The 22,282-nt window shown below is 37.9% G+C and overlaps 1 protein-coding gene across 2 annotated transcripts in view; it reads right to left on the bottom strand.

The window, feature by feature from the left end:
- Positions 1 to 998: 998 nt before the first annotated feature.
- Ppp1r1c (protein phosphatase 1 regulatory inhibitor subunit 1C) overlaps positions 999 to 22,282 on the bottom strand; it is a 109,561-nt gene continuing 88,277 nt past the window's right edge. The window contains exon 5 of one of the 2 annotated variants that reach the window (XM_036186493.1): positions 999 to 2,479. In XM_036186493.1, coding sequence (XP_036042386.1) covers positions 2,442 to 2,479 — 38 coding nt within the window. In that variant the 3' untranslated portion in view covers positions 999 to 2,441. Of the gene's footprint in view, positions 2,480 to 7,498; positions 8,288 to 22,282 lie in introns of those variants that run through there. The other variant, XM_036186492.1, reaches the window with a different exon arrangement.

The raw sequence follows: 22,282 nt of genomic DNA, 5'->3' as shown, positions 1-22,282 counted from the left end.
AAGAAAGCCTCCCTTGGGTACTTTTGAGAAATATGGTATTTTGAAGTACAAATTCTAAGAGAAGTAAGTGAAAATTATCATGTTCTCAAGTCCTGGGCAGAGTAGGTGAAATAAATACTAAACGTGGTGATGTTTGAAAGAATCTTCATGTTTATTTTGTAATTTAATATGTTCTCTTTTTCACATATTGGCACAAACTTGGCAATACTCTCATTTTGAGATAGTAATTAAATTTTATTTTATGGGAATTGGTGTGATGGTGTCAGATCCCCTGGAACTGGAGTTACAGACAGGTGTGAGGTGCCATGCAGGTGTTGAGAATTGAACCTGGATCTTCTGGAAGAGCAGCTAGTGCTTTTAACCAATAAAACATTTCTCAGTCCCAGAGATAGCAGTTAATTTTTAAGAATAAATTTTGAAATATTTGTGGGTATGTGTTGGTGTTAGTGTATGGCTATGTGTATGTGAGTGGAAAGAGGGTGGGGTGGGGAGGTGCCCATGGACACATGTGCAAGAGGCCAGAGCAAGACCTCAGGTGTTTTCCTCTGTTGCTTCAGCCTTATTGCCTTGAGACTGGGTCTTTCACTGAACTAGAAGCTCACCATTTACTCTAGGTTAGCTGGCCAGCCAGTTTTGAGAATCCACTTGTCTCTGTTCCCCTAAATGCTGGAGTTGCAGATATATACAGCCTTACTTGACTTTTTACTTGCATGCGGGGATTTGAACTCAGGTCTTCATGCTTGCAGAGCAAGTACCATTACCCAGTGACCCATCTCTCTAGCCTTCTGAAAATAGAAAATATTTTTAAATGAAATACTAAGCAAGGCATGGTTGTGCATACCTTTAATTTCAGTACTCCACTGGAGAGGCAGGTGGATCTCAATGACTTCGAAGCCAGCCTGGTCTACATGAGTTCCAGGCCAGCTAAGGCTACATAGGAGACCCTGTGCCAAAAGCCAAAAGAAGAAGAAGAGGAGGAAGAGAAGGAGGAGGTCAAGAGGGAGATGGAGGAGGACAAGAAGGAGGAAAAATAGAAAAACAAACTGCCCAGCTACTTGGAGGAGGGTTGCTTTACTTGTTTGGTTTTGTACAAGTCACCTTAGTTAAGTCAATGCTGAATAACTCAAGAACTAAGAATCTTTCCTCCACCTTAGCTACATGTGGAAAATTATCTTGTGCTTTATTCTTGCAACTCCAGAGATTTAGTTATGAATCACTCTATAGGTCATTGCAGGAATCATGGGATCCAATGGGTTCTCAGGAAGCAGGCTTTTCTGTCCTCACAGCTCTGACAGTTTCACACATAGATGTCAGCTAACGGAAATGCTTGTTGGGTTATGAGTTCACTTCTTATCTGTGAAGTTAAGTCTGTATCTATAAAGCAAACCTTACCTATTAGACACATTTAATGAGCTTACTAACTGAGAAACCTAAGTGAATCCACCTCATTAATTGTAAAGAATTGAACCAATATTAGCTAACAGAGTTTACAAGCTGTATTTACAGTAAGGACAATACTATCCCTTTCACTGTTACAGCCCCAAGTGCTCAGTCATGTAAACCTCCAAAAGATCTGTGGAACTAAACCCAAGCAAGACCAGTGGAATTTGAAAAAGCAACAAGGGGATAAATAAACACGGTGGAATCTGAAACAGAAACAAAGGGAATGAGTTTGAAAGCCTCCCCATTATAAGAGAAGTCTCAGATTTCACAAGTAGAAGAATTAAAATAATTCAGTTAAAATTTATCCAAATTCAAGTTCTCCCTTCTAGTTTTAGAGGGAAATAAAATCAAGGAAAAGAGCTTGACAAATAGCACAAAAAATAATAAACTATGTCTGAAAAGCATGTCCACATTGTGCATAAAATATCAAAAGCACTTCAGGAGGCAGACCAGCTTGTTGTCCATAGCACTTGGGGAGCGGGTGGGGATGCTGGGGCGTGTGGGTTTGTGCTGTACTTTTCCAAGCTCAGGCAGAAACAGAGCACTGACAAGCTGGCTTCCCGTTGTTATCAACTTGATTTTGTACCTGGAGGAGCAAAAGAAAATAACCCAGAACATGGTGGAAGCATTCCAGAGAATGTAGTACCACATCCCATAAATCTCTGTAAAAGAAAAAACCTGGTATGTGACACTTTATAGTAACAATTCACACACTAGGCAGAGTAAATTATCCAGGTAGTGATCTGTGGCTGAATAGTTTTCCTGGGGAAAGTTCCAAATTAAAGAGCAAAAAACAAATAAAAAACAGATTTTAAAGGTCATTTTCTAAGGACAAGTTTTTAAAAACAAAATACTCAGTTACAGTGTTTGTCATTACATGCTACATGTGTTCATACATCACCGACTCAGAACACAGTTTTAGTCTGCTGACTGTCATGTAGTCATAGGAGGACATGCCTTTTCTGATTCCATCTTCCCCTAATGCAGTCGCCTCTTAGCTATTCCCATCTCTTCTTTTCTCCTTGCTTGCTTGTTCCTGTAAAAGAATTAGAGGTGAGAAATGTGTAACTCAGGGTCAGAAGAAATGGCACCTGGTCATGTACTCATCTCCCAGGTGTATGGAGTTCCACAGCGCGTAAGGGGTGGGCCTAACACCACCCACTCAACACAGTGAAAAGATGACACCACCTGTTTTTCCTGTAACTTATCATTACTTGAAATGATGTCATTTATGTATTATGTATGTCATGTGTATTGACTGTCTCAACCACTTAAATATACAGCAATATATTGAAAGAACTCAGCAATATTATTAGTACCTATGTTCTCAATATATAATAAATGTGAAAGATATCAGAAACATTTGTATATATTTATAGAAAAATGAACTAAAGTTTTGGTTACAAAATATACTTTTCAAAATTATACCAAACAATCTTGTGTGAACAGTATGTACTGGTTAAGGTTATCTAGACAGTTTGATCCAGCTATGGATCTAGATTAAACATTACCTCATTTATGCATATTAATTAATGCAAATATCTGGCAATTAGTAACATTTTCAACTCCCCATTACTCACAAGCAGCCTATAAGTTTTCCAGCCCCGGGGTGAGATAAGTCTAGAAGTTATGTTCATTGGGAACCAGATACCACTGGCTTTTCACCAATACCAATGAACCCCTTACACCACAAGAACCCATATTTAGTTGGGATAAGGAATGAAATCCAATTAAGCTGTGCAGCGGTGGCACACACTTTTGATCCTAGCACTAGAGAGGTAGAGGTAGGCGGAGCTCTATGTGTTTGAGGCCAGCCTGGTCTACAGAGTGAGTTCCAGGATAGCCAGAGTTGTTATATAGAGAAACCCTGTCTCAAAATCCAAAAAAGAAGAGGAAAAAACAAAAAAGAAGAAATCCAATTAAAACCTTTTACTTTCTGAAACCCCTTTCTACCAAGGTGTGACAGTGTTCTGGCTTTCCCTTCTGTGGCTTCCCTTGCTTCTTAGTGCCACTGCTCTTTCTAATTGAAGATGATATTAAGGCAAATGAGAGCCCCTCACTCTACTCTCTCCACCCCAGGCATTCCACTGCTTGGCAAAACCAGCCGGGGTACCGTCCTGTGTTGATTTTTCTGTCATTTGCTTCCAAGTGCTTCCTTTCCTGACTTTTTTTGAACTTGAGTGAGATATATATCTGAGGGAAAGTTCCATTCACAACTTTTCCCATTTTTTACATGAAGGATGCAAAACAGACCTCAGTGATGTTTTCTAATTCAAAATTCCCCAGTGGTGTCACATCTGGAATACAAAGGCAAGTTCATGTGCTGTCCAAGCATTCTGAGGCTTTCACTCTTTTCTTTTACTCTTTTTCTTCCTTCCTTCCTTCCTTCCTTCCTTTTTCCTTCTTTCTTTCTTTCTTTCTTTCTTTCTTTCTTTCTTTCTTTCTTTCTTTCTTCCTTCCTTCCTTCCTTCCTTCCTTCCTTCCTTCCTTCCTTCCTTCCTTCCTTCCTTTCTTTCTTTCTCTGCTCTTTCTGCCTTTGTAAGTTAACACCTATCCCCAAAAGTTACATGTTAAATACTCCCTTCTGTTCTGATATGTTTGAAGACTCTGATATCACAGGAGCATCACAGATTTGAATTCATTATCTACATCCCCTCAGATTAGTTCATCAACATTAAAAGTTAGAGAAAGGAAGAAAATGCAGCCTTATTAGAAGAGTAAGACTTAATAATGAACATGAATCCAGTGTCATTTTGATTGTCTTACAATTTGTTCTTTAGGTTTCAATAATCCTCCTTCATACACTTTGTCTTTAATGTCCTTGTGCTCTGTCTAGATCGAATCTCTGTTGTCCATATAAAAGAAGACAGTTAAATACAATGGGGAAGTACTAAGTCAACATTTGAGTGACAAAATGAATGTCAGAAAAAGACCCATAGTTAATGCAGTCTCTTTCTAAATGTGTTTACTCATTTATGCAGATTATTTCACCACGTCCACTTACTGTTGAGGGGCAGAAAACTCTATCCCCACAGCTCTTCAGTTATGGAGGATACTTGCAAAACCTAGTCCCGTCATTATTTATGATGTCATTTCAATCTAAACAGAAGAGGAAGTGGGAAGATTCTTAAGAGCCAGGGTGAGGGTAGGGTAGCTGTTGTAAGTAAGGTAGTCTCATAAAAAATAAAAGTAGAGGAGGGAGTGGACCTGGAGGAGTCAGGGAAAGAGTGGAGTGAGTATAATCAAGAAATGTTGTTTGAAATGTTGTAAACTAGATGTCCCCTCAGTCCCCCCATTTTTTCCTTTTGGATTTTCTTCTCATACAATATATCCTGATTATACTTTTCCCTTCTTTCTATCCTGCAAGTTCTTCCTCCCTTCTCTTCCCCTCTGGATCTGCTCCCTTTCCTTCACTCATTAGAAAAGAGAAGGCCTCAAAGAGATAACAACCAAAAGTGACAACATAAAAATACAATAAGATCAAGCAAAAACCCTCATATCAAAGTTGGACAAAGCAACCCAACAGCAAAAGAGCAGGCTCAAGAATCAGAGACCCATTCTTTCTCACATTCAGGAGTCTCATTAAAATACTAAGCTAAAAAGCTATAATATATACAAAAAGAACCTGGTGCAGAACCATGTAGGCCCTGTTTCTGAGTTTGTAAGAGGCTTCCTTAGTTGATTCAGAGGACCAAGTTCTCCCCATGTCCTTCATCCCCTCTAGCTGTTACCATCTTTCTGCCTCCTTTTCCTTGGGGTTCCCTGAGTTCCGAGGGAAGGGATTTAATGGTGACATCCCATTTAGATTCTCTTTTGTTTATATTTAGTTATTCAGATTGCATGACATTATGAAACACAATCATTTGATTTATTTAAGATATTTCACATTTCAGCAACATATTTACTAGTCAATAAACATGTGACTCTGAGGAATTTTTTCTTTTGGGATCAATGATGTGTATGATGAAAAAGAGTATTTCTTCCTGTATCAAGTCTACTCCAAGTTGTATAATGGCACAAACACTTTCTTATAAGCAGATCTGCCTTTCCTTTTATTCATTTTGTACTTGAACTTTGCTTTTAGATGCAGATGAGAAGCATATAATGTATGTAGGTTGTTTATGAGTTAATAAATCTATACTGCAATTCAATAGACTCTGAAAGACATACTTAAATTGCTTGTTACAACAATATTCAAAGCAAATGCTTCTTAAAGTTCACTCAGTTGTATAATATGTCTTATGTTTATGATTTGGGATAATACTACAGTCATTGAACATATTCTTAAGTGGACTTGAAATATGTCTTCACTTTAAATTGCCCCATCCTAAACAATAACCACTATAAAAATCATGGATGTGAATATTTTATAGATATTCTGATCCTGTGCATAAAATAAATATAACTTGATCATAGCTAGCCTAAAACCATTTATTCCACAATGTAGAAAACATTGGAAATTCAAAGTGAAATGATAAAAATTTGTATAGGCATAGAAATTAGTTTAGAATTCTGTTTTGGAGTACAGCTCCTTAACTCAGTCCACTATTAGGATACCTCAAATGTATTATCCAGTAGTGAAAAATCTGACCTAGATGTCTGATCTATGACAGTCTTTGCCTCATTTTTTTTCCTGTTCGAGATAGAAAATATAATCTGTAACCTTTACCCTTTCCTACACCCAGCACAAACAACCAAGCATCCTGAAGTGAGTGGCAAGGATGCTGAAGACAGTTTTGGAAGGAGTGATGAGCTTTTATGAAAGAACAGAAACCATCTAGGAGCCAATTTCCTAATATCTTAATGGCTGACAGAGGAAAGGAGATAGGGGATGCTGGGTCTTCAGGGATGCCGGTGTGCAGAGAATGGTCAGTCTAGCACAGAGGAGCAACTACAATTCTTCAGTCTGTTGGGACATGGCCACCAGACTTTCTGAAGAGAGCTGATCACTTTACCCTGACACCCAGAAAAGGCCACACATTGTGTGAGGTTTAGGCAGATGCTTTTTGGTTCTTTTGGAACTGGGAACATTGACCACTTGGCTAATCTAGGCATTTCATAGATCTTCCATCACTTGAGTCTCAAGAACAATGTAGGTTCAAAATGAATGCACTTATTTTTCAAATGGAGAAACTGAGACTAAGATTTGGGAGAGATTGAATTTGAATCTAAATCAGCATGACTCAAAGCCTGTTTATTAACCATAATGCCATCTTATGAATGAGCTTTGGCAAATGTAAAATTTGAGGGAGTTCTAGTCAGAAACTTTCTTTGCCCATTCAACCAAACTAAAGCCACACTGTCTCCTCGAGGAAACCAAAACAACAAGAAAAAAGCTTTCATGGTAGACTATAGTTGTGTGAAAAGTTGAAAACCCACTATCTTGGCTCTGGTTTTCTTCAAATCTCTGAGAATACCACTCATTTCCCAAGGAAAACTTAAGTTTAAGCTGTCATTGATTGGTTTTGAGAGTAGTCAGAGGAACAGAAGGAAACACCATTCCCAAGCAAAACTGCACCTTAAGGATTGATACTGTTACGGCTTTAAGAACGGAGAGTGAAAAAAATAATTCAGAAGTCTTCAAAATATTAATTTCCTAGGAAAGAACTCATTTAAAAACAGTTGTTGGTAAGCATGAAACAAAAACTAATGAAAAAAGAGACCACAAATTTGAAAGGGAGTGAGGAGTGGTATATGGGCAGGTTTAGAGAGGGGAAAAGAAAGGAGAGATGATGTAATATTAATCTAAAAAACAACAGAAAAATTAAAACTCCAGAAAAACAGTTGTTGAATTAATGGGCAAGTCTATGGCTGCATTAATGAGATTTTGTTTTTATTCTGTCACAGAGAAGAATGATAAGACACTAAGGATTTATTAAAATGCAACATGACTGAGGACAGAGTCTAATAGATGAATATTTGCATATATGAAGCCCTGGCCTTATTCTCTAGCACCAAGAAAAGAAAAAGAAACAACAATAAAAAACCCAGGAAAACAAAAAGCAATACATAATAGATGGTTTAACTTGAAATAGTTAAAAAGGAGAGCTCAGAAGAGATTTGCCATGTTTATTATAAATTCAGCATTTCCTTTTCAATGATTAATTGATGCTGAGGAACCAAGATTGTACAGCTCAGAAAATGAAGAGACATTTGTTTCTTTAAGTAACCATTAACACACTGCTGGATGAAAAACATTTCATATCTGATGTGGTGTTTTGAATCAAAACAACTGACATCTACCTATCATTGTCTTCTTGAAGTAAACTCTGGTTTGATCTATGTACAGAAGCATGCTAAATGCAGGTATTAACTTAGAAGTTTCCATAGACATTCCTCTTCTATTAATCCCCATTCACATTCATTCCAAGTGCATTTAGTATTTATTTTGTACTCTGAGAGTAATACTCTCTACATTGACTTCAGAAAGTAGACCATACTAGTAGGCCAGGAGGAGTTCAGCTTCGGCAGTATCAAAGTGAAAACATACACATGGTAGCAGATGCCTACGTATTGTGAGTTTAGAAGAAAAATTGCTGTAAAATAAGTGCCTATTCTTTACTGCAAGTGGTACACAGCAATCTGCACTCGGTTTCACAGTTCTATCAAGGAGGCTTCCAGGAGGATCACAGCTGCTGAGTGTAGGGGATGAGGAGAAGAGGTTGCTGGAGGCATGGCTTGGGAGTACCATTGGATATTCAGAAGAGTGTACAGTCCAGTTATTCCCAAGAAGTCCTCTTGCTGCATAGGGGTAATTAATGGTTCCACTTCTCTTCTCTTTCACTTGCACTTTCTTCTTCTTCAGGGAATGCTGATCCATTCTGGCCTTTCAGATGCTTAACCCCTGAAATTATAAAAATTGTGCAAAATTCAAGTGAATTTTATTTCTAGTAGATCCACTGCTGAAAGAGTTAATGAAAAGGTGGAATGGAAAACTTTTCATTGTGGGTGTGTGTGTGTGTGTGTGTGTGTGTGTGTGTGTGTGTGTGTGTGTTTTCTCCAAGAATCTAAACAATGTATCCCTATATAAACCTTTTTATTCATTGAGCAGTAAAAATACACCCAGAAAAATTTCCATTACAGACAAGGGATCTTTTATAATTACATCTTCTTCGTTAAGGATTGCATCACAGTCTAGTAAAACCCTGTTAACTAAAGATCTGCTCAGAGGCCCTTATTATAACTCTGATGCATCATTTAGTGAAAATATTGCTTTTGGCATCACTGAACTCAATTACAAGGAAGGCCTTTCAGAGTCATAATACCAAAAGGGATGTGTGCCATTTCTGTAATGTATAAACAAAAAAGTAGCAATCACAATATTGTTAGCCATATTTTTGGACCCATAACATACTCACTGGAATTCTTTTATTAAAAATTCTTCATGAGCATGCCTACAGAGTGGAAGAGCCTAGGCATATGTTTGCCTATAGATGCTGCTCCAATGGCTTGGTCTCTCCCTGCCTAATGGGTTTTATTTTCATAGGGCTTTATTTACACCTTTGGTGGTAATTTCTGCTCTAAGTCTCTTCTAACCACCCTAGGCTCACTTAAGCCTCTAAGCTTTTCTCCTTCTGTAGTCTATGCTAAAACTCTTTCTCCACCTCACATGTCTAACCATCTTCCACATACCCTGCATGTATCAGCTTGTCTCTCCTGAAAGAAAGTACAATAATCCCCACATGGAGTTAGAAAGTTGCTTCCCATATCTACTAGCTGCTGACACTTTGTGTCAGTTACATTAAAGAACTTTGTTTACATCTTTCTAATTAAACAAAACTCATTGATGTCAGAGAATATGTAATTTCACTTTGCAATTCCAGGAAGGATATGTACCCAACAGTTTTAGTCTAACTGATTGACTGAATTAATGAGGAAATACTTCAGTATGTGTCCTGCCAATTTCAAAACCATTCATCTTCAGATTTATTTTGTTATTTCATATCTGAAATACAATATTAGAAGATCACCACTCCATCCACATTCAACCTGAAGACTTATCTTTAAGTCCCCTTGACTATGATCTGTTCAGACAATATGCCAGCTGATATCTTCATGTGTGACAATTTTCATGCATTTTTATACTTTGGACAAATGTTTCATGAGATTTTTCTAAAAATCATGAAAAATGTTCAAGTTAGAACTGAAAAATAAAAGCAAGATCTGGCTCATGTTTTCAGTAAAACCAAGACTCAAGAGATACCTGAGTTTTTTTCACTGCTACCACCAGGCTTAGTACAATTTGGCAAGAAATGGTATCAGGACTTGGTGCATTATCTTGCCACAATATTTGAGCAGGTGTAATAATATTTAAATATTTTAATATGCATATACAGATCATTCAGAGCTTTTTACATAAGACTGTAGAGAGAAAATTACTATTAGGAATTGAAAATTACTTCATATTACACTAACTAAATTGAAAAGAGGTCTAAATACTGAGAGGAAAGGAAGGGAGCTTATTGAATCCAACCAGGCACTGTGCTAGAATTTTGCTTGCATAGCTCATCAAAAGTCCATAATGTAAATACCTGGTGGTGTGCTGAGATTCTGAAAACACAAGTAATTTGCTCTCAACTGTAAGGGTGATGTGGTGCCACAGGGAGTTCTGACACATGCTAGTGTGTGTGCTAGGTGTATGAACCACAGTGTTCCACTCTCAATGTATCTCAGCTGAATTTCCACTCCAACTTTTAAGATGCCAATACACACACTCTAGCCATTCTCTAAGACATGTCCTAGGTTTGCACAACAATACCACCATGATGCAGGATGTTCCTAGGGTCCTTTTGACATTGTTGCATTTCATGCCGCCATCCTGCACTCATTTTCCTGAGCAGAGGTTGATGGTCCCTCTCCAAGTTTGCTAAAGTGACATTGACTCCAGCATCCTTTTTATTCAACTACAAGGTAATGAAATTGTGTTTGAGAATTTAAATGAGGAATGTTGATATTAATTTGAGTAAATGTAAGAACACTAGAAAGAAAAATGCCACATTCTTAAGCATTAGCCAATCTTTTGCCACATTTGAGTACAGGCCTGATTCTTATCCTGATTTGAATTGTATTTCTTTTTATGATAACAATCACCCACCATAAATTTACACAAGACATATGTTATCTGAATAAAGCTGCTCTGAAATGAAATATTTTCAAGGGAAAAGCTTTGATGAGGCAGAGCTGGTAATATGTTACCACAGAGATGTCCTGCAGAACACTTACCACATCTTCTTTTATTTCTAAAGCAGTTTGCCCTAATGCCTTCTTGTAGTTGAAGAATGTATAGTTGATTAATTTTTGTCTTAAAACCATTTTGAACCACTATTTTCCCTTTATCCATCAGCAATATTCATTTGGTTATAGGCCCAATGATGTTGAAATTAAAGTATACAGTTTGTTGATGTACATTTTATAATGCCTTTCTATACACAGCTTTAATTTGTGTTTTGGTTTCAATTTTTTAAAAATGTATATTAAATATTTGAGTAATCCCACAGATAGAGAGTAAATTATTCTGGAGGCACTGATGAAATTCTAAGACTCCACCCTCACAAATTTGTGAGGAAAGCCATTCCCCTATACATGGTCTATGATGGCTCACATTTCAGTCAGAATCCAGGGAAAATATAAACTCAGTTATGACTACACACAGGCAGGAGACAAAGAAACCCCAGAAAGCACAATGGAGGTACCTTTTACACAATAACATAAACAAAATATGAAGAAAATGGAGTTGAAGGCAGACCAAGTAGGCTGAGTCAAAGGAGAAAACAGAATGGAAGAAAGAGAGAGAGAGAAAGAGAGAGAGAGAGAGAGAGAGAGAGAGAGAGAGAGAGAGAGAGAGAGAGAAGCAATGCCCAGAGGCAGAGCATTTGGGTCTGTGCTCCCTCTTAACTCTGTAAAGCAGGTGATTTGGCAGACAGAGAGGGGGACTGCCACAGTTTATCCTCAGCTCGGTCTACATAGTGAGTTCCAGGCCAGCTAAGGACACAGAGCAAGGTGATGTCTCTGTCTCTGTATCTCTGTCTCTCTGTCTCTGTCTCTGTCTCTCTCTCTCTCTCTCTCTCTCTCACACACACACACACACACAAATTATGAGGTCACTTTGGTTGATTGTAATTACATGACTAGTTTACACATGACACAATAAAAGCTTCTGTTGCCTGGATCAGAACATGTGGCTTTATTGGGATATTCCCAATGACAGAGTCAGCAGCAGTTTAGGAAAGAGACTTGAATGCTTGCCTGCAGGATGTATGTGTCAGAAGAACTATTCTGTAGGAATAATACATGAAAATGGAAAGTTTGGGATATAGAAAATCAAGAAAAGATCACAGAGGCTCTGAATTTCTAAAGTAGTCAAGGACAATTAGAACCAATCTATGTAGCTCCTATGAGCAGAAATAGGGTCAATGGCTGACAATGAGATAAAAGTGGGTTGAGTTCAATATAGGAAAGGTAGCTCCCAAATCTCCTGTTTGTTTAGCAAGAAATACATGTGATTTTTGTTTTTGTTATTTTGAGCAAGGGCACCATATTATATGTAGTCCATGTTGATCAGGAACTCATTGTGTAACCCAAGTTGACTTTAAACTCATGGAATTATTCTACAATGGCCTCCTGAAGAAGGCTAAGATTGTAGACTTGAGCTACCATGCTTGGTTCAAATGCACATTTTTAGAACAAATTCACAAATGCATTGGGTAAATGTAAAATTAGATTTTCTTTTTTTGGTAAAAGCCCATTCTTTAAGTCTTAGCAATCACCCTAAAGGCCTTAGGGAATCTGTGGCTGTTTTTGGAGCACCCATCACCCCCTTAGAAGTCTTTTTGTGCCTTTTCAATGAAAAAGCCCCACAATTTTCAACAGATTTTGGCCAGGTCTCTTATCTCCAAATGATTATAAATATGCATATTAACCAATCTAATCTCTCTGGTTTAAAGAAGAAAGTGAAGATTCCTGTTCCATTCACTGAGAAACTATTGAGTGAACTAGGGCACAAACTTTAGCCCTTTGCTCCTCCTGGGATCTCTTTGCTTGGGTAACTAGAGTGTAATCCTCCACTATCAATGCTCTTTTACAAAGTGAGAACCAGAAAGAAAATACAGTGATGCAAGCTCATGGGTCTCTTTTCATCATCAAACTAGATTTAGATGTAACCTACCCCATACTATTGGTTTTAGAGGCATCAAAAAGATGGTGAATTTAATCTAACTTGCAGACACTCCTTAAACACAACCAGGTTTCAAACAATGATCAAGTCATGAGAAAAGAGGAAGCTTTCTGTCTGTTGTATACAAAACTTTGGACTGGACTCTTGACATGAAAAATGTGGTCATTTAATATTCATAGACAGGACCAAGCAGCTTGATTTAAATATAATAAGCCCCATCTGGGAAAGAGACAAAACTAGAGATCAGATAGGATGTGGGATTAGGAGTGATGATGAGCATATGATTTAATTTAGTGGAAAAGCATTACAGATGAGTAGAACAAGCCATGTTGATGAGTATAACAGTGCTCCAACTTGAGAAATAGTAATTTAGACAGTCATTTATAGAGCAGTAGGCTGGTTAATGGCAAGCCTGGTGTCTATGCAAACAGTACTTGCAAAATATACTGAACAAGCTTTAGTTTTCAGAAGGCCTGCTGCGTACAAAGGAATGATTTCTGTAGTCTTAGCAAGACCACTTACTAATGTTAGATAGAGTCTATTTCATCTCTAATGTGGCACTCAGAATGGCCTCTCGGGGAAGTCCTATCATTTTTTAGATTGAAAATGTGTTTTGCATTTTCTAAGATGCATTCATATATTCTGTATTTTGTTTAATACTTTAACATTAATTGTAATAGGGATATATTAATATACTAAGGTCATAGAGATCAAGGTATATGTTTATATTATTCCCCCCCAAAAGTTTATGTATCATGTCTTAGACTGACCACACATCTGCACCCTCTCACTTGTTTTTAATAAAACTTGCATAGACGACATAGTCAGCTGGTGCTTTAGTACCACAAAGGCAACATCGTCAACCTCTGTCCCATTACAGTGAGCACCTCCCAGCATGAACTGCAGGTCAGTGCGGGACCGTTTTATTTAACTCTCCATCACTTAAGGGCACACTTCTCTGCAGAATAAATGTGGGAAATAGTTTTCCATGTCACATGGGGATAGGGAAATATTTATATATTTAAGCATATTTTTATCTATCCTATACTTTGCCAAAACCATTGGAAAAAAGTAAAGCCAAAATGGTAAGGTTGGCAGTAAGTAGTGTGAAACCAGTGAAGAACATGCTCCACAAAACACTTTCAGGTGTGATCTCAGATAACTCCTCACCTGGTATCACCTAGCAAAATGTGAGGAGCCACATATTTATCAGCAAGTCTGAGGCTGGAGTCAGGCAAGAATATGAAAGTGAACATGTATATGCGTTTTTGAGAGCCTATGACCCTCATTTGTATATACATATATATATATATATGTGTGTGTGTGTGTGTGTGTGCCTTTTCAACATATATAAGGTTAACCTTGTTGATATGAAAAACTTAGAGTCACCTAGAAGGCATAGGCTTGATGTGCCTGTGAAGACATTTCTAGGGAGGTTTAGCAGAGTGTGGAACTCCACACTGAACATGAGCAGCACTCTACAGTAGACAAGAGGCCTGAACAGAATCAAAGGGGAAAGCGAGCTGAACACCAGCATTGTTTATCTCAACTCCCTTTCAGTGGATGCCATGCGACCAATGACCTCACCCCCTGCCACTGGGACTTCACTTCCATGATGAACTATGTCCCAAGCTATAAACCAACATAGACCCTTCCTTCCTAAGTTGTTTTTTGTTAGGTAATTTGTTTCAGTTAAAGAAAAATAAATTAACACGGAGATACAAAGTATTATACATATATTTATATATTTCATTTTGTGGTGATTCTGCTGCCCAGTCTAGGGAGAAAACCACTTTGATAGACTGAAAGCCTTTTATGACTTCCATAGTTAAGTGCTCATTTGATACCCCTTTTCCTCTGAAGCTAATGGGTTCCCCCATGAATTTAAAAGTAGACATAAATTTTTAAGCCTACACATAATGGTGCTGAACAGTATTAGGCAATTTTACTTTAGAAAGAGACAAAATAGCTCCCTTTTCTGTATGACTTTCTTGGGACTGATTGAATGCAGTAAGATACCTACAATTGAAAAAGAAGGAATCAATGAGCGGGAGATGGAGGTTAGCCTCCAGAGCATTACTAGCAAAATAGCAAAAGGAGAACTTCTTTAGAGTCACAGCTGCAATGGTGTTCAGGGAGGGACATCTAGTGCTGGCAGTGTGGAGGGCTTTGTCTTCCAGGCAAGGCACTTTCCTACTGGAACAATGTTTGCCACAGCCTCATATCAACAGATAACCCAGTCAGTCAGATCGCTAAATTCTGACTGAAGCTTGCCGAGGGAGCCCTTCGGTAACCTGATCTCAAGGAGGGAAGGCACTGATTAGGCTACAAATGTCTTCAGCGATAAATTTTCTGATTTTGAATTAATAATTTTTCATTCTAGTGTTAAAGACCTATCACTTGTGTACTTTTTATTGAATATGAATATCCCTAATTCAACCGACTCAGATACTATGGAGAAGAGGCATTTTGAGAACCTGTCTATCTGAAAGGATGATTTTTGATCTGGAATTTGTCAAGGTGGCAATATGAAAAGATCTCCAAAATGAGGAAGTTAATATTACCTGATTCAAGGCTTACTGTAAATATATAGCAGCCAAGACTATATGGTATTTTTTGAAAACTAACACATAGAACTGTGGAACAGAAATGGCTCGATGTATCTTAAACAACTGAACACCCATACGCAAAATATCCCGAACTTAATATGAAATGCAGAATTTTCAAAGTTCTAGAAAATAATAGGAGCAAATCTTCAGTCTAGTAATGACTTTAGACACAACATCAGAGACATGGTCTTTGAGAGGAAAATACTTGATAATCTGGTCTTCATTATAATTAGGAAATTCTCCTTTGTAGATTCAAAGTCTGGGAAAAGAAGACAAGCTACGGACTGTGTAAATAGAAAGTATAACAAAGACACATCTGTTAAAAGTCTATTGCATAAATACACAAAGGACCCCTGAACCTCAACAATAAGAAACAGAACAACATAACTAAAAATAGACAAATACTTAAATGGACCCTCACCAGAAAATATACAGATAGCTCATGAGCATACCCAAAGATATTCCATATTACATGCCACTAGGAAACTTCAGATTAAAACAATGAGATGCCATTACACATACCCAAGACTGGCAAACACTGAGATTACTGATAATGATAGTAGTGGAGAAGACATACAAGAATGTCCATTCTTCACTGGAAGAAATGAAAACTGGTACACACATTGCAAGACATTTTAAGTGACATGTTTCAGAAACTAATCATACTCTTTTGGCTGGAGAGATGTCCTACCAGTTAAGAGCACTTATTGAGCTTCCAAATGATCTGAGTTCAATTCCAAATATGCACATGGATGCTCACAACTGTCTTTAACTTCAATTCCACGGGATTCAAAGTTCTTCTGAATCTTTCGCAGCATGCACCAGGCACACATGTGACACATAGACACATGTGCTGACAAAATATCCAGGCACAAAAAAATGACTATAAATTCTGTCCATATCTTACCATATCATGCAGAAATTTCTCAGAGTCATTTACTGAAATGGATTAAAAAACTTGCATCCACAAACACACACAAAATAGCTGAAATATGGAGTTATCAAGAGATCCTTTGGTAGATAAATAATCTGTGATATATTCAGGCAATAGAACATTATGCCCTGTTACAAAATACAAACAAGAAAAAAATACCACAAAAGACAAATGATAAACTTGTAAGGATATTAATAAGTGAAAAGATCCAAAATGAAAATGCAACACACTATAGGATTTCAACTATATGACATTCTGGAAATAAACAAGACTACAAAGACTATAAAGACTATAAAGACTATAAAGAGGGATAGACAGGCAAATCATATTATGGCAGTTAAACTAGCCTGTACCACATTCCACTAGTAAATACATATAATAAACATTGTTCCAGATTCATAGCATGCACACAAGTGTAGCCCTAACTTGTTCCATGGGCTCCATGCAATGCCAATTTCGATGTAAGCCCATCAAGTGTAACTGAGGCGTCACTGCAGTACAGATGTTGAAAACAGGGAATATGGTCCAGATGTAGGGAGAAGGCTGTAGGGGACTCTATACTTTCTGCTCATTATTTCTGTAAGCTTAATACTACTCTAAAATTAGTTCAGTGATTTAAAAATTACAGTAGACTTGATGTTAAAAATAGTGTGCTGTGAGGATCTGTTGCAGGGGGATCTTGGGAGTCAGCACTGAGCTTTGGTTTTACATGAAGGTTTCTCATTGATGTGAGGTCATTCATTGCTAACCCAGTCTTTTTACTTTTGCCATATTTTTCATATTTTTATAATTCAGTCTTAGAAATCTGTACATTTCTGGGAATTTATTCTTCTCTTCTTGATCATATAATCTGTTGACATAATTATTCTATTTTTTATCTGCTGTATTTGTACAGTACCATTTATAATGTCTCCCTTTTCATTTGTAAGTTTACCTGTGTGAGTCCTATTCCTTTTTTTGTTTTTCGAGACAGGGTTTCTCTGTGTAGCTTTGTGCCTTTCCTGGAACTCGCTTTGGAGACCAGGTTGGCCTTGAACTCACAGAGATCCGCCTGGCTCTGCCTCCTGAGTGCGCCACCACCACCTGGCTGTGAGTCCTATTGCTTCTAATCTGAATTAATACAAAGATATATTGATTTATTTTCTCAGTAACCAGCACTTCATTCTGCAAATCTTGGTTGCTGTTGATTGCATTTATTTCTGCTTTGATCTTTATTATTTCTTTCATTCTGTTTGCTTTGAATTTAGGGGTTTTTTTTTAATATTATTTTTCTAGTTGTTTGAGATGTACCATTGGGCTGTCTATTTGAACTCTTCTTTTTCTTAATGTAGGCTGTTATTCCTATAAACTCACCTTTTACAATTGTTTTTTCTGTATCCCAACAGTTTGGTATATATATTTCCAGTATTATTTTTGTCAACAAACCATTAGATTTCCATTTAATCTCTTCTTGAGTTTATAGGTTGTTAAAAATAATTTAATTTCCACATATTTGTTAATTTTTCAAAATTGCTCTAATTACTGATTCTCATTTTATAATACTGTGTATGGCATGAAAAGATATTTTATGTTGAAGAAAACTCTGGATGACTTCTCATTATCTTGAGAATTAGAGTCGGATTCCTTATCAGAGACTTAAGAATCTTCCTTATTAGGCTCTGTCTCCTGATGCTTCAACGTCCACTCACTTGGTGAGACACTGACTTTTCACACATAGACCCTCTCCAGTCTTGGGGCCATGTTCCCCTGTGCCCTCCCCACTGAATTCTCCTTCCTTTGAGGGACCCATATGATGTGTTTCTTTACCCCATCCAAGTAGGCAGGTCATCATTTCAGAGTCACCTCCCTAAAACTCTCATCTAAAAACATGTTTTGCTCTGTGAGGGTCTTTGAGACCACCATGGCCAACAGAGTAATAATCTGCAGGTGGCAAGAAGACAGTTTGGTTCAACATGATTCAGTAGCTGAGGTTTGTTCACATTCTGAGAGTCAGACCCTGAATAGTTTACTTTAGGCATATTTCAACACAGTATAATTTAAACACAAACATATATTTCCTAGTGCTAACTCAATCCTGTGAGCACAACAAAGCTTAAGACAAAAAAGTTCTTTTAAAGTACACGTGACATTTGCCATAATGATAGGTTCTGTAGATTGGCTGAGACAGGCTCAAGATCCTCTGGGAGAGAATTCAGTATGATCTTGGACACACACATAGTGCATAGGTCACTGGGCTATTAACCGCTTTTACTCCCATCTTTGTGGGGAGGAAACAGGTCACACATTTCTCCCTTTGAAGAGATAGCCCTGTGTATTTAACATTCTTCCATCCCCTTAGTCCATGAGCACAAAGACCTACATACCTCCCATACTGCTCTTTCCCAGTCTCTATGTCTGTATATTATATTTGCTTATTTGGGAACCCATGGAACTTGCCTCCCTCCCTCAGAATTTTAACAAGATGTGATCAGAACCAATGCATTCTTTTATTCTCCAGCTAATTAGTAGAGTCTAGTGTGGGGGAGCAGCACCCACTTTTATGAACAGGGTACTCTTGAGCAAGGAGACGTAGGAAATATTTAGATAGAAAGAGAGACCTAGACGATGAGAGGAAAGATGGAAACACAGGATTGCCTCGGGAGGGCCTGGGTCAAAGCCCACCAGCCCAGAACTTATTTCAAAAGGGCTTTTTAAAACAATGCCAAGGGGTGAGGCAAAAAGATCTCTCCCTGCTAAATACAACCAAGTGTAGACCCTTCCAAACACCTGGTACCCAGGCCCATGGCCCAATCATCCACTCATGCAATCCTGCTGGGTAAAGGCACTAGGAAACCGCAGTGGGCTCCAACAGTCTGGATGAATGACTGAAGATCGTAAGTGCCCGTGGCATATTAACTGATGAAATGACTGACTTCAATTTTACTTTCATTGGCATTCTTCCCTACTCTAAATATGGATAGATTTAAATGGAGTCTTTTTTCCAATGAGTAAGCTTCTTTCCAATTTATTCAATCTTGCTCAACAAGCTATCTGCATATAGAATAGGACAGATGCCTGGTCTGTATTTAGCTTATTCATGTTAGGTTCCCATATAATTTTAGTTCACCAATCCAGATCTTCCCTGTACTTCTATTTGGTAACAGGGAATTTTTCAATAAATAAATAAATAAAGAAAGAAAGAAAGAAAGAAAGAAAGAAAGAAAGAAAGAAAGAAAGAGAAAGAAAGAAAGAAAGAAAGAGAAAGAAAGAAAGAAAGAAAGAGAAAGAAAGAAAGAAAGAGAAAGAAAGAAAGAAAGAAAGAGAAAGAAAGGAAGGAAGGAAGGAAGAAAGAAAGGAAGAGAGATAGTGAGGGAGGGAGGGAGGGAGGGAGGGGGAGAGAGGGAGAGAGAGAGAGAGAGAGAGAGAGAGAGAGAGAGAGAGAGAGAGAGAGAGAATCTTAAAGCTGCAAACAAGAAATAATACTTTCCCTGTATTTATTTTGCTTTGATCACTAAGCACAATTAACCTCATTGTATATATGGTCTTTTTCAGAGAAGTGATGTAAATGAATCTAAGTGTTTGGTCACCTCCACAGTTCTTCCATTACTTAAAACCCTTTCACTAGAAAGTGAACCCTGATGCACTGGTCTCAGTATCTCCCCAGTTCTTTCTGTATCCCCAGGCTATTTTCCTCCGTTGCTCCAGCTCAGCGGCTCTCTCCTTCCAGGGCCTGCTGACCCCCAGGAAACTTCTGAATGAGCAGATTGTTCTGCCTTTTGTCCTTTGTCTGACCTATGAGTATACAGGTCAGGCAGCTGCTTGGCTGACCTGTCTCTTCTGCCAGATTTACAGCTGTTCCCAGGCAGGCTTGCTCCATGGCTAGCCCTCTCAATCATAGCAACCCACTGTTCTCGCAACAGGGCTCCCTGACCCACTTCCCTCTGTGGTTTGCTGCCCTTCCTTGGCCGGATTCCTTATTTACCTTCCATGCCCAAAAGCACAGCTCTGCTTCCTTTCAGAACGGTCTTTAACCACCTCCCATGAGTTAGTGTCTTTGTTCTTTTCTTTTGTAAGATTTAAGTATATTTGATACAGCATTTCTTACTCAAGTTTTCTGAGGAATAGTAGTTTAACATTGACTATATGAAGGGAAAAATAAATTCAGTCTCTGCTTAAAAGAGAAGTTCCTGTTATTAAATGGTAGTAACTAGAAAGAAAGTGTTCACTTGCCTCATTTGCTTCGTCTTCCAACACTAATATCATTTATTTGGGATTGATTTTTTTAATCATTAATTCATTCATTTAGTCCTTTTGACACAAGGTCTCATATAGCCCAGGCTGGCCTCCCACTTACTATGAAGGTAAGGATGACCTTGAACTCTTGATCCATACTCTACTTCTTAAGTGCTGGGATGATACTCAGACATAATTTTTTTCTAATAACAAAATTGGAACTGTTCCCCACCCCATAAACATCATACTAATAAACCTGTGGTTTTAAAATACCAACTTTTGAATTCCCAAATACTTCTGGGAAGGAACACTGTGTTACTTTCATTGTAGATGTGCTGTATTGTTGGTAAAAGTCTAGCATCATCCAAAGATGGTTTAGAAACATCTCAGACTGTATTGAGAATATTAATGTCTTTTCAAATCCTAGGCAGAATTTCATTTAAATCCCAGCTGAAAGAAGAGTTCTCCTCAAGCAGATTTGTCACTTATCATCTCCAGATGATCCAGGTCATTACAATTCATTCCTCAAACTTATTGTGCACCTAATCTGTTCACCTTAATTTAGAAATTTATACTTATTTTGCTATGTTATGGGCATAACCTTGAACTTTGTTATTCTTCCTCCTGTTCCCACATCCCAAGCACTGCAGTGAAGGCTAGTCACCATACAGTGTGGAGCAGTGAGATGTTGGGGATGTACTGAAGTTGGTAGCGTGCTTGCTGAACACGCACAAAGTTAATCCCCAGTGGCTCACCAACATGTGTATCAACATCCACTGCCAGGCTCTAATGTTGTCTTGTTCTGACCACTGGGTGAGTCATTGTCTTTCACCATGACCTTGCTGAAGCAGTTCACCATGACAGAATATTGAATTATAGGGATAAGATGTCACTTGTTTTTTGCTTTAAGGAGATGGCCAAGTACTAGTGACAAGGTTAAGTTGGCAAGCAAAAACAAGAGAGAGGGAGTGAGAGGCAGGCTTTGATTCTGTTTCCTGAGGTTCAGATTTTTTTCTCTAGCAGTTTTGTTTCCTTTAATAACATGAAAAAAATGAATAATTTTTAGTATATTTCACTTTGGCTTAAGCTAATTTTGTTAGGTTGTTGACATTTGACATGTGAGGCCCAAAGCATCTATTGAATTCTTTTCCCCTAATTCCCTTCTTCACTGGAGTCTCCATTTGAGGTGGAAAGGGAAAAGGAAAGGCAACTCGTGTGTGTGTGTGTGTGTGTGTGTGTGTGTGTGTGTGTGTGTGTGTGTGTATTTGTGTGTCTGTAAGGATGGCGGCCACAGGACAACTTCTGCTCTCTTACCTGATAAGGCATCTATCTACCTTGCTTTTGAGACAATGTCTCTTACTTGGCCTGGAAGTCCCCTATTTGGTTTGGCTGCCTTGCCACACCAAGCCCCAGAGATTAGTCTGTTTGTAACTCTCCAGCACTGGATTATCACCATGTGCCATCTTGCTCACCTTTTTATGTGAGTTCAGGTCCTCATTCTTGTACAGCTAACTTTTACCAACTAAAATCTCTCCAGCTCACAGAATATTTTATGCAAATCAGATATACTCTTCAAGTTGCATTGAAACTTTTAACTTGTGACCAAAAAGTAAAAGTGTCATTTTGGTGCAAATGGAATCATGTGTTTGGCATTGTTGAAACTTGCTTGATATTGGAAGGAATTCTTAATAAATAAGTCTACATTATGTATCATTTATTATGCATTTCTCACTTTATCTTTTTCCTAATGACTTATTGGTGTTTATTTTCTACTATGGAAATTGTGTTAGACAAAAAGCAAATTTGAGCAATTTTGTTATTTGAGCATATAATAGGTCATAAAGTAATAGAGACAACTCCCTATGTCAATAACTCATTTGACCCACTAACTGATAAACAGCATACAGTGTG

The sequence above is a fragment of the Onychomys torridus genome, chromosome 4, assembly GCF_903995425.1.
Source record: "Onychomys torridus chromosome 4, mOncTor1.1, whole genome shotgun sequence".
NCBI lineage: Eukaryota > Metazoa > Chordata > Mammalia > Rodentia > Cricetidae > Onychomys > Onychomys torridus.
This window is presented reverse-complemented; position numbering and strand designations above follow the sequence as displayed.